This window comes from Apodemus sylvaticus, chromosome 4 (genome assembly GCF_947179515.1).
Source record: "Apodemus sylvaticus chromosome 4, mApoSyl1.1, whole genome shotgun sequence".
NCBI classification, from domain to species: domain Eukaryota; kingdom Metazoa; phylum Chordata; class Mammalia; order Rodentia; family Muridae; genus Apodemus; species Apodemus sylvaticus.
The window spans coordinates 19,093,569-19,109,681 of NC_067475.1; the positions used below are offsets into that span (position 1 = coordinate 19,093,569).

The following is a 16,113-nucleotide window of genomic DNA, read 5'->3' on the forward strand; positions in this document are numbered from 1 at the left end:
GAGTTTATTAGAAGACTTTTAGATGTCACACAGGCTCCTAATGATGAGGGCATTGGATCTGCAGCTAAGCATTCAGAATAACAGAACCACACGAAGGAAATGTCATAGTTACGGGGGCTCATCACACTCATTGAATACAGAAAGAGAAAGATACGTTCTGTGTATTTCTGGTGGTGGCATTAAACCTAGGGCTTTGAAAAAACACTTCTGATGATACATTAACTTATAAAATAACAGTAGGTGGTATAGTGTTTCTGTAGTATACTTTTGAGTGCATGTGTGCTTATAGAAAGAGCTCAACACTTGTACTCAGAAAATTTCAAGTCTAGCATATTGTTTCATTTCTCTTGGGTCTATGGAAGGCTTTAAGTACGAGCCAGTGGGTAGATCAGCATGAGGGTTAATTAGATGTCTTCAGAATTTCAAAGCACAGTTTTGTACACTGTTCACAGCCAAAATGCCATTGACTTGTCAACTCCATGGACATTCCCAGCCTAAGTTCAGAGACTCATAGAAGTCTGTCTCTGAATTTTAGAGGGACAGAGGCCCCCAGCCTCTGAGAGATGGTATTTACATTCTGTAGTTTAGGGTCACATTAATAGTCTGACTCACTTGTTTTTAAGGAAAAATGGAAAAAGAAGACTGGAAACCCTGCTCCTTTAAACTTAGAAACAAAACAAAAAAACTCCTTTCATTTACCCTTACATTTCACAAGACTGACAGTATTCAAGTTGTGTTACAATTGTCTTGGGATTGTATATAATTTTAACAGATTTTTTTAAATCAAAAAGACAAATGAACAAATTAGCAAGGCAGCTGATTTCCCAGCATTTGGTAGGTTTAAAGGAACTCAGATTCACTTCCAGTTTCAGTAATGGTTTTCTCCCTCCCCCCTTTCCTCCTTTCCTCTCTTCCTCCCTCTCTCCCTCCCTCTCTTTTTCTACCCCCTTTCCCCTTCCTTCTAACCTCACTGTTCCTACTAAATCTCACCTTTTTCTTTCCTCTTTACTCTTTCACAGTACTGAGAAATGGTTTTTAAACAACTCATTTCCACTTATGAGTTGTGCATTCTCTTACTACCTTTGTGAATACAGTGGGACTGGCAATTTCACAAAACAAAGACTAATGGACTAATGTGACAGAAACCTAACAGAACCCTCTTCAGTAAGCTCATCACCTTGTATTTTTAAACACACAAGAAACTGCACCATTTATCAATATCTACCTGAGAAATCCCTGAGCCCTCTTCACAGGAATATACTCCTCACTCCCACTGTTGTGGTTGAGTCATCTCTCCACCCCCACCTCAGTTAGGAAGTTTCCTCAGTTTCACTTTTATGGTCTTAAACAGTTCTCTATTAAAGAGCTAATTCCTCACAAGTTCTCTGGTGAAAATCTGGAACCTCCTGGGTTACTACATTGTCCATGTCTCAGTGACTGTGAGAGAGGATAAAACATTCTGCAGCCAGACCCTGAAGCAAAGGTGTCAGGCACTGAAAAGCTTCTTCTTCTCTAAAGGATTTCGGTTCAGGTAAGACAGAGGCAGGGGTAGAAGAGTGTTTACCAATCGGCTGGTTCAACCTAACAAAAGGAGACTGAAACCAAGATAGATGTGAGTGGGGCAGGACTGGTTGACAGATGAGCCTTTACTGCAAATGACCCTGTTCCTACTATGGCAATTAATTAAACTCTGATAAAGAAGAGATCACACTGAGGGCATAAGTGTTTTAAGGTACATATTGCTTTCTAGGTACTATTTTAGATCATCTCTACTGTCTAATGAAATTCAGACAAAATCCCTCAACTTGTTGCCAGTGTCTACCTAAATAAGTTTGGCTGCTTGGAGTTTGTAAAGAGACAGTTTTCTCACTGATAATTTAGGAAGCTACAGAGTGTTTGTGTATTCTATTTTGAATATGTGTGTGTGTGTGTGTGTGTGTGTGTGTTCTTCATTCCTTGACAACATCATATATGTCATGTATTTTGGATTGTATTTATTCCTTACTCTTTTTTCCATCTCTCCCTACCCATACCCCACTGTGTCTTATCCTCAGTTTCATGTCTAATTGAGTTAAGTTCCTGAGCTCATTCAGGCATGTGCAGAAGGCCACCTACTGGAGTTTTGGTAACTAACCTGGGACCATATGACTCCAGAAAACCAACCCTGGCTTCTCAAGCAGTCACTAACTGCCATTATCACATCAGTTATACCTGGGGCTTCCTGAGCCTCTCACTGGTCTATGGTGGAATTTCAACTGCTGGATTTTATGCAGGGTTTTTTTCCTTTCTTTTTTTTTTTTTTTTCTGTCAAGATAGTGTCTCTCTGTGTAGCCCTGGCTGCCCTGGAACTTATGTGTAGACCAGGCTGTCCTCAAACTCAGAGATACATGTGCCTCTGCTCCCCTAGTGCTAGATTGAAGGTGTTGTGCCAACAACCACCCAGCTTTATGTGGGTTTTCTATAGGCAGCCACAGCTGCTGTGACTTCATGAATTCCAAGACCATCACATGTTCCAGAAGATACTGTTTCACCTTGAAGCAATGAAAATACTCTATGTGATATTTTTGGTATAAATACTACTGTGAACTGAAAGAAATCAAACCTTTGGGAGGATTTCTCAACTCTAGGGCAATATAGGAAAAGTCTGGAAGACTGTGTGGTGGCAGAGAGAACCACAACACTGGGAATGTCATGGAAGTCTTCCAGCCAAGCACAGGATCCAGCTCAAGGAGCCTCAGTGAACACAGGGAACAAGCTGAGCAACAAAATATGAAATGATCACAAATTACTAAGACACAGGGTATAAAATAAGTACTGAGCAATCTATGCTGATGCTACCAAATGAATGAATGAATGAATGAATGAATGAATGCTCCCACTTGCTGTTGAGCTCCCATTAATAAATATGCAGCATGATAAGAGTAGACAGTCATCTGTAAGCAATTGCTACCATGAATTTTGAAATTTATGAAATGAATTTCATAATTTATGAAATGAATTGTTAGTAGATGCTGAAAGTAGTGAAGAAACTCATGAAGTATGGTGAAGTTGTATGTGCTGAGTGTCTCTCTAAAGGATGATATACATATACACACACATACATATATACATATATACACATATATGATTAAACATATATACATATGTCTATACACATATAATCTATTTTTATACATATATATGCACATGTATAAACAAGTGTAGATATATGTATGTATACATCAAGACCTACATGCATGCATACTATACACACATATGTATACACACACACACACACACACACACATACATACATACATACACATACACACATGAGTATTTTTTGGTCATTTGTTATTGTTAATTCTAATTGTTTTTGAGGAACCTCCATACTGCTTTCTACTGTGGCCACAGCAGTTTACATTCCCATTGGCAATTCATAAGGCTCTTTTTCCAGCAGCCTTGAAAGCCCTTGTTATTTCTTTTATTTATTCAGGATATTTTCAGTGGGCTGAGATGTAACCTCAATGCATTGTTCATTTGTATATCCCTGGTGATTAAACCTAGACATTTTTTCTAAGTATTTATTTTCTGTTCAAGTGGTAATTTTGATTACAAAACTTTAAGCAGTTCATGGCAGGTAGCCCTTAATCAAGAGACCATATTCAAAAGAGCACTCTCAGAGCAAGTCATGTCCACATGATTGATCCTCTGATTTGATCAGTAATGATTACACAGTATCAGTTCTGGGACCTTCTTGCCATGCATATACCAGTAGAATTTCAAGCTAACATTGAAGAAGGAACTAAAAAAATGATCTAATTGAGGAGTACTCTACAAGATAACTGAAATATTTTCCTCTAAATTGTAAAGTAATTGAGGATAAAGGAATAGTGAGGATCTACTGAAGATGAGAAGCTGAAGAGATGTGAGGATAAAGCAGGAATACTGGATTAGATCAGGAAGCAGAAAAAGGGTGTACTGGCTGGTTTTGTGGGTCAACTTGACACAGGCTATAGTTATCACAGAGAAAGGGGATCACTTGGGGAAGTACCTTCATGAGATCTAGCCATAGGGCATTTTCTCAATTAGTGATCAAGGGTGGAGGGCCTCTTATGGGTGTTACCATATCTGGGCTGGTATTCTTGGGTTCTATAAGAGAGCAGGCTGGGCAAGCCAGGGGAAGCAAGTGAGTAAGAAACATCCCTCCATTTCTCCTGCAACAGCTCCTGCTTCCTGATCTGCTTGAGGTCCAGTCCTGACATTTGGTGATAAACAGCAATCTGCAACTGTAAGCTGAATAAACCCTTTCCTCCCCAACTGCTTCTTGGTCATGAACTTTGTGCAGGAATAGAAACCCTGACTAAGACATCCTGTATATATGAATAGAAGATTTTTAAATAAAAATAACAAATTAAAGATTATAATATATAAGCATAAATGAGCAATGAAATAAACAAAAGACCTTATGTTCTCAATGAAGGCTTCCAGTTGGAGGACAACCCATAATAAAGACACCATCATCACAGTCAAAGCTTCTGATTGCAGGGAACCTTTCCTCAGGGTTTTCCTAGTTCTGTCCATTAGGGTACTACTATAGCAAGTTTTCTCAAACTTTTTTGCTGTGCCTCCCTACTGTGACTTGGATGTTGAAGATCCCTTAGCTCTGGACTTCTTTACTATACTTCTGTTTCTAGGATCACTGTCTCGTTGACTTGGAATCTGTTCCTCAAATCCAACCCACTGCAGGTTCCACACTATGTTGAAGGATTCTAGAGACCCCCTTACCAGACTTGAGTTCCTTCTTCCACCCTGTAGCTAGTAGTCCATCACTCTTACAGTGATGTTACACCAGTTTTTAGTGGTGGTCAACATTTTCCTAAAGCTCCAACATGTCTTTTGCTGCAGGCCAGTGTCAGAGACAATTGTCTCTGAAGGTATCAGAGTGTCCTTCTAGATCCAGTGTCTCTCTTGTCTCATGCCAGACTCTCTTAAGGGCACACATCTGCCAAGGAGGACTGGGCTGCAGAGGCTGCACCTCTGCTGCCACCACACTAAGGGAGTTTCAATTTGGGAGTAGCTCAAACCCCTTTGCATCTATCTATAGGAGACTCTAAGGCCAAGTCCCTTCTTCTGATCTCCTAGGATGGCAGAATATCAATTCTCTGACCTTCCTGCCCAATAAACAAGAATGACTGATATAGTCAATACAACTATTGGACAACCATCAAAAAAAAATCAACATTCTACAAGAGGACTGACTTATCCCCTTCTAAAATGCCCAAGTAATGGAAAAGAATAAAAGCCTCCTGAAGATGAGAGAAAGATAGACATCTGATGATTGAAGAAGGATCCTGTATTTAATTATACAGCAAGGAGAGAACATTAATAGTAAACTGATTAAATGATGTGAGGATCTATGATATGCATGTTTACTGTGGTATTATAAAAATGTTTGAATTCTGCATCCTATTATTTTGCTGTGGTTACAGAAAATACTGGGATCCTTGGAAAGTGTTTCATGGAGAACTCTAAAACAGCTGAACTTTTCTAGTTATCTAAGCATTTCAAAATTAGTTTTAAATGTAATTTACTCTTCAGTGCAGTCACTTAGGCCTCTAGGACACTTAAAATTATGCAAAGAATAAATTCTGAGTAGACAACATTTTGATCCATTTTATTTTTAATAATAATTTTCTGGAATTTAGATATGATTCCCTCATTTCTCTCCTTCCCTTCCTCTCTCTAATAACCCCTCTTATGTACCTGCTGCCCTCTTTTTAATGGATTATTTATCTTTGTTATTCAGGACAGACCACTTGATACTGGATAACTAACTAGGGAACTCGGCCATGAGGAAGTTCATTCCAATCTCAGCATTCCTTAATTGCTTGCAGTGCTTTGTTTAGGGTTCAGGCCCCATGAGATTTCCCCTTTGATGTTAAGCATGTCTATTGGTAGTGTACTTCTTTGGGACTTGTTTAGGTAGACATGTTGTTGAGATTACATGTGTGTAGCTTCCCCATCACTTTTAGGAATCTCAGTCTCACATCAGACTTCCTGTTTTTCTGACTCTTAGATTTTTTCACCTCTTTCCCCTTTTCTGTGATGTTCCCTGAGCCTTAGGTGCAGAAGTCATGTTGAACCTGGAGCTAGATACCACACAATCATTTGTTCCTTGGGTCTTGATTGGTTGTAGTTATTTTTAGTGGTCTCCATTTGTTACAATGAAAAAGTTCTTTGTTGATGATTGAGAGCTACGCTTATCTGTGGAAATGAGGATAAATATTTAAAATGGATTTATGAGTGACACTGGTTTAATAAAGTAGCAGTAATAGGATCTCCTTCAAGATCCATGACCTTACTAGCTCCAGGTGGTTAACTGGGTTCCCAGTCAAGGTGTACATGTTGCTATTGCACCGTCTGGTTTACAACAGTGTGCTCATTATTGTCCAGGTCATTGATTTAAGTTCTTCTAACTGACTCAGAACATTTCCTGTTTTATCTTTTCCTGCAAACATAAGGGTACTCTGGAAATGGCCTCAGAAATTTACATGCCAGACCCAGTGTGCCTCATTGAGAACTCAGGTGAGCAGTTGGTGGTCAACCAGGAAGCTCTGGAGATCCTGTCTGCTATCGAAAAGCCTGTGGTGGTGGTTGCAATAGTGGGCTTGTACCGCACAGGCAAATCCTATCTGATGAATAAGCTGGCTGGAAAGCAGAAGGGTGAGTGCTATCAGCAAAGCTCTGCTCAGTTCTCCCTCCTATGTCCACTGTCAGCATGCAGCAAGCAAATGTGGGGGGGGGGGGGAATTCAGAGACTCAGGTAACATGGGATGCTTTGTGTTCACCAGTGGACTTGCTTTTCTGAATTAGGCTTTTCACTGCTTCTTCCCACAATCCCATTACTTCTTCTTTTAAAGGTATAAGCATTTCCTAGTGGAAGAAATAATACATTAATAGAGAAATCCAACTTACTTCATGATTAATTACACAATATTTGCTAGAATGTTCATCTAGGATGAGCAAGAGTCCACTGATATCTCAGGTGGAAATGAACGAAAATCAGCATTAGATGTTTTGCCCTCCTTGATCCTGGGTTTGTAATTAAAACCCAAACTTGTAACTGGTTGTTCTCCTGTAAATGGTAAATATGTTCATTCCAATGAGATTTTGGGAAGCATGTGCTGTTTCTTTCTCCATCTCATCCCCACTCTGCAGGCTTCTCCCTGGGTTCTACTGTGCAGTCTCACACAAAGGGCATCTGGATGTGGTGCATGCCTCATCCCCAGAACCCTGAACACACCCTGGTTCTGCTGGACACGGAGGGTCTGGAAGATGTAAAGAAGGTACAAACAACATAAATTTACAAACTTACCCATGGTGCTCCAATATTCCACTCCCAATCTTCATTTATAGTTCTGATTCTTCAAATTACTGTATCACTTAACTGACATAGAAACCAAGAGTTGACACTAAAGTCAAATGATTTGCAGAGTCACCCTTTATAAGAATAACTGACAATATTTTACACCATCACACCATGTTTTCGTGAAACTTTAACAGTATTGCTAAATTTGACTTTTTATTTTCTGAACACGCATATGTGTGAGCCTATAGAAATGATAAGAATTGTAACTTCTACAGCACTCTCAATGAGAGGAAAGAAATATAAAATTTTTGTTTTTGGTAGTTCTCTATTTCTGTGAAGAGACCCCATAACCAGGGCAACTATTTTTATTAGTTATTTTCTTTATTTACATTGCAAATGTTATCCTCTCTCTTTGTTTCCCCTCCTAATCCCCCCTATTCTATCCCCCATCACCTGCTCACTAAACCACTCACTTCTGCTTCCCTGAACAGGCATTCCCCTACCCTGGGGCAACTAGCTTTCAGGAGTCCAAGGGCCTCTTCTCTCACTGATGTCCAATAAGGCCATCCCCTGCTAACCATATGAGTCATGGGTCCTTCTTTGATTGGTCAGTTAAGTTCCTGGGAGCTCTGGTGTTAATGGTTGATTAATATTGTTGTTCTTCCTACAGGGCTATAAAACCCTTCAGCTCTTTGGGTCCTTTCTCTAGCTCCACCATTGGGGACCCTGAGCTCAGTTCAATGATTGTCTGAAAGCATTCCCCTTTGTATTTGTCAGGCACTGTCAGGGCCTCTCTGAAAACAGCTATATCAGGCTCCTGTCAGCAAGCATTTGTTGGCATCAACAATAGAGTCTGCGTTTGGTAACTGTATATGGGATGGATCCGTAGGTTGGTCAGTTCTGGATGGTCTTTCCTTAAGTCTCTGCTCCACACTTTTTCTCTGTATTCCCTTCCATAGGTATTTTGTAGCACATATAAGAAGAACCAAAGTATCCACATTTTGGTCTTCCTTCTTAAGCTTTATGTGGTCTGTGAATTATATCTTGGGTATTTCAAACTTCTGGGCAAGTATCTACTTATCAGGGAGTACATACTATGTATGTTCTTTTTTGTTTCCTGCACCTCACTGAGGATGATATTTTCTAGTTCCATCCATTTGCCTAAGAATTTCACAAATTTGTTGTTTTTAATAGCTGAGCGGTATTACATTTTATATATGTACCACATTTTCTGTATCTATTCTTCTGTTGAGGGACTTTTGGGTTCTTTCCAACTTCTGGCTATGAACATAGTGGAGCATATGTCCTTATTACATCTTGGAGCATTTTTGGGGTATATGGCCAGGAGTGGTATAGCTGGGTCCTAAGGCAGTACTGTGTCCAATTTTCTGAGGAACTGCTAATCTGATTTCCATACTTTTTGTACCAGTTTGCAATCCCTCCAACAATGGAGGAGTGCTGCTATTTCTCTGTATCCTATCCAGCATCTGCTGTCACTTGAGTTTGTGATCTTAGCCATTCTGACTGGTGTGAAGAGGAATCTCAAGGTAGTTTTGAGTGGCATTTCCCTGATAATTAAGGATGTTGAACAGTTTTTAGGTACTTCTCAGCCATTCTGTATTCTTCAGTTAACAATTCTTTATTTAGTTCTGTACCCCATTTTAATAGGGTTATTTGTTTCTCTTGGGTCTAAATTATTGAGTTTGTTGTATTTATTGAATATTAGTGATTTTTTGGATGTAGGATTGGTAAAGATCTTTTCCCAATCTCTTGGTTGATATTTTGTCCCATTGACAGTGTCCTTTACCTTATAGTAGCTTTGCAATTTTATGAGGTCCCATTTGTCAATTCTTGATCTTAGGCAATAAACTATTGGTGTTCTGTTCAGGAATTTTCCCCGTGTCCAGGTGCTCAAGGGTCTTCCCATTTTTTTTTTCTTTTCAGTGTGTCTGGTTTTATGTGGAGGTCCTTGAACCACTTGAACTTGTACTTTGTCCAAAGGGATAAGAGTAGATCAATTTTTGTTCTTCTACATGATAAACACCAGTTGATCTAGTACCATTTGTTGAAAATGCTATCATTTTTTCCATTGGATGTTTTCAGTTCCTTTGTCAAAGATCAAGTGACCATTGGTGTGTGGGTTCATTTATGGGTCTTCAATTATATTCCATTGATCTACCTGCCAGTCACTGTACCAATACCATGCAGCTTTTATCACGATTTCTCTGTAGTGCAGCAAGAGGTCAGGGATGGTGATTACACTAGAACTTCTTTTATTGTTGAGAATAGTTTTCATAACCCTGCATTTTTTTGTTATTCAAGATGAATTTGCAAAATCCTCTTCCTAGTTCTATGAAGAATCACATTGGAATTTTGATTGGGATTGCATTGAATTTATATATTGCTTTTCACCAGATCCTAGTTTGATTGGTTCTTTGTATAGTTATTCTTGTTACTACTTGGTTGATTTCTGCCCTGAGTTTGATAATTTCCTGTCTTCCACTCCTCTTGGGTGTATTTGTTTCTTTTTGTTGTAGAGCTTTTGGGTGTGATGTCAAACTGCTAGTGTATGCTTTCTCCAGTTTCTTTTTTGGAGGCACTCAGAGCTGTGAGATTTCCTCTTTACACTGCTTTAATTGTGTCCCATAGGTTTGGGTATGTTGTACCTTCGTTTTCTTTAAATTCTAAAAAGTCTTTAATTCTTTCTTTATTTCTTCCTTGATCAAGTTATCATTGAGTATAGTGTTGTTCAGCGTCCACATATATGTGGGCTTTCTATTGGTTTTGATGTTGTTGAAGAGCAGGCTTAATCCATGATGATCTAGTAGGATATATGTGATTATTTGCATCTTCTTGTATCTGTTGAGACATGTTTTGTGACAGAATATATGGTCAGATTTAGAGAACATACCATGAGGTGCTGAGAGGAATGTATATTCTTTTGATTTAGGATAAAAGGTTCTATAGCTATATATCTGTTAGATCCATTTAGTTCATAACTTGTATTAGTTTCACTGTTTCTCTGTTTATTTTCTCTTTCCATGATCTGTCCATTGATAAGAGTGTTGTGTTGAAGTCCCCAACTTTTATTGTATAAGGTGCAATGCGTGCTTTGAACTTTAGTCAAGTTTTTTTATGAATGTAAGAGCCCTTGCATTTGCAGCATAGGTATTCAGGATTGAGAATTTTTCTTGGTATGATTTTATTTTGATGAATATGAAGTGACCTTCCTTATCTTTTTTTGATTACTTTTGCTTGAAAGTCAATTTTATTGCATATTAGAGTGACTACTCTGGCTTGTTTCTTGGGACCATTTGCTTAGAAATTTGTTTACCAGCCTTTTACTTTGAAGTAGTGTCTGTCCTGTCACTGAGGTGACTTTTTTGTATGCAGCAAAATGTTGGGTCCTATTACATATCCAGTCTGTTAGCCTATGTCTTTTTATTGGGGAATTGAGTCCATTGACATTAGGAAATATTAAGGAAAAGTGATTGTTGCTTCCTGGTAATATTGTTGTTAATTGTAGAGTTATGTTTACGTGCCTGTGTTCTTATTGGTTTCTTAATTGGAGATTAATTTCTTGCTTTTTCTAGGGTTTCCCTCGTTATGTTGGACTTTTCCATTTATTATCCTTTGTAGGGCTGGATTTGTGGAAAGATAATATGTACATTTGGATTTGTCATGGAATATCTTGCTTTCTCTATGGTAATTGAGAATTTTGCTGGGTTTAGTAGCCTAGGCTGGCATTTGTGTTCTTTTATGGTCTGTATGAGATCTGTCCAGGATCTTGTAGCTTTCATAGTCTCTGGTGAGAAGTCTGGTGTAATTCTGATAGATCTGTCTTTATATGTTACTTGACCATTTTCCCTACTGCATCTAGTATTCTTTCTTTTGTGCATTTGGTGTTCTGAGTATTATGTGACTGGGAAATTTTCTTTTCTGGTGCAATATTTAAAGTTATGTAGACTTCTTGTATGTCCATAGGTATCTCTTTCTTTAGGTTAGGGAAGTTTTCTTCTATTATTTTGTTGAAGATATTTACTGGCACGTTAAGTTGGGAATCTTAACTATCTCCCATTCCTATATCCCTATGATTCTTAGGTTTGGTCTTCTCCTTGTGTCCTGGCTTTCCTGGATGTTTTGGGTTAGGAGAATTTTGCATTTTGCATTTTCTTTGACTATTCTTTCAATGTTTTCTATCATATCTTCTGCACTTGAGATTCTCTCATCTATCTCTTGTATTTTGTTGGTGATACTTGTATCTCTGACTCCTGATTTCTTTCCTAGGTTTTCTATCTCCAGAGATGTCTCTCTTTGTGATTTCTTTATTGTTTCAGCTTCCATTTTTAGATTCTGTAGGGTTATGTTCAGTTCCTTCACCTGTTTGTGCTTCCCTGTTATTCTTTAAGGGATTTTTCTCTTTCTTCTTTAAGGGCTTCTAGCTGTTTACTTGTCTTCTCCTGAATTTCCTTATGGAAGATATTTATGTTTTTCTTAAAGTCCTCTTTCAGCATCATGAGATGTGATTTTAAATCCAACTCTTGCTTTTCCAGTGCTTTGGGGTATCTAAAACTTGCTTTGATGGGAGAACTTGATATTGCCAATTAGCCTTGCTTTCTGTTGTTAGGGGTCTTGTACTTACTTTTGCTGTCTGGTTATCTCTGGTGTTAGTTGGTAGCCTTCTGTCTCTGGCTGTAGCTTGTCTCATCTGTGGGCCTGGAAGCCTGTGTCAGCACTCCTGGGAGACCAAATCTCTTGTTGGGATCTGTTTGCAGATGGCTGGGGAGCCACTCAGATCCTGGGTGCAGATGGTAACTGGAAGGATCCTGTCCCAGCTGCAACACTGTACATGCCCAGTATGCTCCTAGCCACTCCCCTCCAGACAATTATTGGAGAGAAAGTGGGGTTCTCACATCAGAGTCCAAAAGTGCTACTGGGAGATCAACCTGTCCATGAGGGCAGTGCACAAAGGGAGCTAGAGTTACCTGTCTCCCTGTTGCAAATGGTGACCAGAAGAATCCTGTCCCATCTCTTCCACTGATAGAATGCCCTGTTTGCTCCTAGAGGTTCACCTTCTGACAGTTAATGGAGAGAAATTGGAGATCTCACCTTTGTGCCCAGAAGTGAAGTCACTGCTGGGAGATTACTCTATCCATGCAGGGAAGGCTGTGGAGCTGCCTGGCTCCCTGGTACAAATGGCAACCAGAAGGACCCTCTCCCAGATCCTCCACTGATCATATGCCCTTTGCACTCATACCTGTTCACCTCCAGACAGTTTTTGGAGAGAAAGTGGGGATCTCACATCCATGCCCAGAAGTGAAAGCACTACTGGGAGATCACTCTCTCCTGGTGGGCTGTGCACCAACTATTATTTTTAAAAGCATTTAGCTAGCATTTAACTGTTTCAGAGGCTTAATGTATTATCCTCATGGTAGAGAGCATGGCAGCAGGAATGGCAGATATGCTGCTAGAACAGCAGCTGAAAGATACATCCTGATCCATATGCAGGAGGAGAGAGAGAGTATGGGAAGGGGGAAAGGAGGGAGAGAGGGAGGGATGGGAGAGGAAGGGAGGAAATGAAAGAGAACAGGGGCAGGGGGAGTGACTGAGAGACCTGGCCTGGTATAGGCTTTTGAGACCTTAAATCCTACCCCTAGTGAGTTACTTTCTCCAGTGAGGCCATACCTCCTAATCCTTCTTATTCTTTAAAAAATTTCCAATCCATTAATGATGCCAAAGCATTTCAAAATACAAGATTGTGGGGGCCATTCTCATCCAAGTTACCACAATTTGCTATGGCATCATTTTTATTTATTTCAAACCACCACAGTTTATAATACATTTTTTTTCACAGATGATCACATTATTACTCTTCTCAATATGAGACAAACAAAACACTTTTGCCTCGTTTGTCCCAGTGCTAAAATGGCCCTTACTCACATGTCTTGTGAGTGAAGTGCAGCACGCCAGGCTAGATTTTAGTAATTGACCAACATTATGACTTCTAAGTGTGAATGTCCTTCATGCTTTCAGACACATGGATGTACATTGTTGTATTTGAATTACAGAGCATGAGTTGAAGATTCATAAAATCATTATACAGGTAGAAAATTACTATGTATTAGAAAATACTTTTGATGTCACAGCTTATGGGGACAGACAAAGGCCTTCATTGCCTACTTGAGTTGATGGACAGTCCCTTAGTCACTCTTCTTCACTCACTGACCTGTAGGGTGACAACCAGAATGACTGCTGGATCTTTGCCTTGGCAGTCCTCCTCAGCAGCACCTTCATCTACAACAGCATAGGAACCATCAACCAGCAGGCCATGGACCAGCTGCAGTATCCTTTTGGTGTGCTCTAGCAGAGTCCTAAACTCAGAAAGAACAGATTCCTTATTTCATCAGGTAGATAGGACATCAAGGACATATCTTATGTCTCTTATTAACAAATTTTATGTCTCTCATTAACAAAATTTATGTCTCTCATGTATTTTATGTCTCTCATTAACAAATTACCTGTTACACCTCATGTGAGTTTATATGACTTTCCAGAACAAATTCAAACTTCTTACATCATATGTTGCCATAGAGAGAGTGATACACTGCTAAGAGCATCCATATCTTCATCAGTACCCTGAATTTGTCCAGTTCCTCAATGTGATTCAGAACTCATGTTCTCAGTAATCAGTATTATCATCATCTCTAAATGTTAGTAATGTCCTTGCTGCCCACTGAATGCTATAGGAAATATTTATCCTACAATCTCATCAAGGAATCCTAAACCTAGAAAGCATAGCTTCATTATTTCATCAGGTGAACCAGAAGGTAAGGCCATTCAAACACCAAAATTGTAACGATTTTGGAAAATCTTTTTCTCTTTACCAGGTTTACCTCAGTCCCATCACAAGTTCAAGCTTTCCTGGCCTGTGTGTCCTTTAAACAAAGTAACAGGCTTCTCAGAAAATCCATTCCTGACTTAATATTCCACATCTTCAACATCAGTTAAAATTGTGCCCCGAAAAATTACCATTCCTGCCAGCATCTGTGTTACCATCTAACTGCCCAGTTAATGTGTTGGAAGAAATATCTCCTGCTCATCTCTCAGGTGCTTGGAGGTACCATCTGTTTTGGTTCATCCCACCCTCACATTTTTCATGTTATGTTACTATAGAAGACACAGGTATGCTTCCTATATAGACCATGTTGCACAATCTCATTCTCATGCCAATAAAATGAAGACAAGGATCTCTAAAGTATGGTGTATCAGAGTACAGCAACTTTCTTTTGAGTTTTCTTTCAAACATCCACTTCTTCACACAACATTTTTTGGCCAAAAGACACTCATCTATACCTGATGTTTCTGTTCCCTTTCCCTTTCATACTATTTCCATGCTCCTATTACCTTGCCTAAATCATTATCAACTTTGCTAAATATCCATGAACTTAACTTCAAATATTGAGCTCAAGTAACTCTTTATCCAGTGGGCCTTTGTATTGTTTGTCTCAGCAGATTCCAGGAATTGAATCCTTCTTCCTTTCTGCATAACTTGGGTCTAAGCACTAGAGTTTCTAAGTTATCCAATATTCCACCCACCACCCCAGCAAGACTTTCCTGGTTACTTTCTCTTCTTCTTGTGGCTTCTAAGTGTATGGCTCTAGTCACTGTGCCTGTGATAGTCTGGTTTTACTTTGTCTCTAGGGACTATCATTGTGCCTCAAGGGCTTCTGGACCACCCATGTGTCAGCTGTCATCAAGTATCTATCTGTAGTTACAGCCACATTCAATCTTTTACATTTAGCTCCTGATGGAACTCCTCATGTAGGTATCTTAGAAACAATTTAAATCAAAATTCACAAAATTTCTCATTCCTCTATGTTTCTAATTGCATTAACGTTTCCTAACATTTACACAATTATTCAGATTTAAAACCTAGAAATCACTTGATATAACCATTTCCTAGTACACAAGAAGTCATTATTCTACCTTTCTCAGCTCCATTAGCAAAGTAATGTCCCTAGACTGACATACTCTCTATGTTGTGTGTAGTTTTAAAAAACATGCTACCACCTTTGCCCAAGAGCTGGGACCTTGAAGCAGTTGCCTATACTCTAGCCTTTCCCAGTTCCCTTTTGTTCCTACAGGCTTCACTTTGTCAAGCAGTCATCACTAACCAGGATTCTCTCTCTACCCACCTTTGAGCAATCAAAAACACTCAGATTTCTTTAGAATTAGCCTACTAGCACAATTGCTGTTCTCATATACCTTCTGCTTGGAAATGTGTGCACTTAATAATTTATTATCCCTGTCTTTCCTCTGGCTCTATACTTAATGTCTCATATCAGCTAGCCTCTGTCAACTTCCTGGCCAATCGCTCAGTGATAGAGGCCACTAGTTCTAGATCCCCCAAGACCTTACATGATTGTTTTGTGCTTCTCCTCCCAAAGCCTGACCGAAACGTCTTTTCTCTTTTCTTGTGTCTTCTTTTCCTCCCAGGACCCAAAAGTTCAGCCTGTCTCTTCCAAACCTTAATTGGCTCCTGGCTTTCTTTATTGACCAAATTAGAACCAATTAGGGAACAACCCCCTCCATTTCTACATACCTTCCATAACAAACTCTAATCTAAGCTTTTCTTATCTTAGACATGTCAACTACCAAATGATTCTTTGGTTATACACTTGATTATCAATTAGAATCCTAGACAGTAAGATCCTCAGAAATGATGTTGTATCATATCTTCTCTACATAAAGTACCTTCCATT

General features: G+C 39.2%; 1 protein-coding gene across 3 annotated transcripts in view; it reads left to right on the plus strand.

Annotated features, from left to right (window-relative positions):
- Nucleotides 1-1,338: 1,338 nt before the first annotated feature.
- Nucleotides 1,339-16,113, plus strand: part of LOC127682613 (guanylate-binding protein 1-like) — a 248,504-nt gene continuing 233,729 nt past the window's right edge. Inside the window, exons 1-4 of one of the 3 annotated variants that reach the window (XM_052179085.1) lie at nt 1,339-1,531; nt 6,504-6,705; nt 7,201-7,328; nt 13,584-13,639. In XM_052179085.1, the coding sequence (XP_052035045.1) occupies nt 6,516-6,705; nt 7,201-7,328; nt 13,584-13,639 (374 nt within the window). In that variant the 5' untranslated portion in view covers nt 1,339-1,531; nt 6,504-6,515. Of the gene's footprint in view, nt 1,532-4,241; nt 4,271-6,503; nt 6,706-7,200; nt 7,329-13,583; nt 13,694-16,113 lie in introns of those variants that run through there. The other 2 variants (XM_052179088.1, XM_052179100.1) reach the window with 2 other exon arrangements.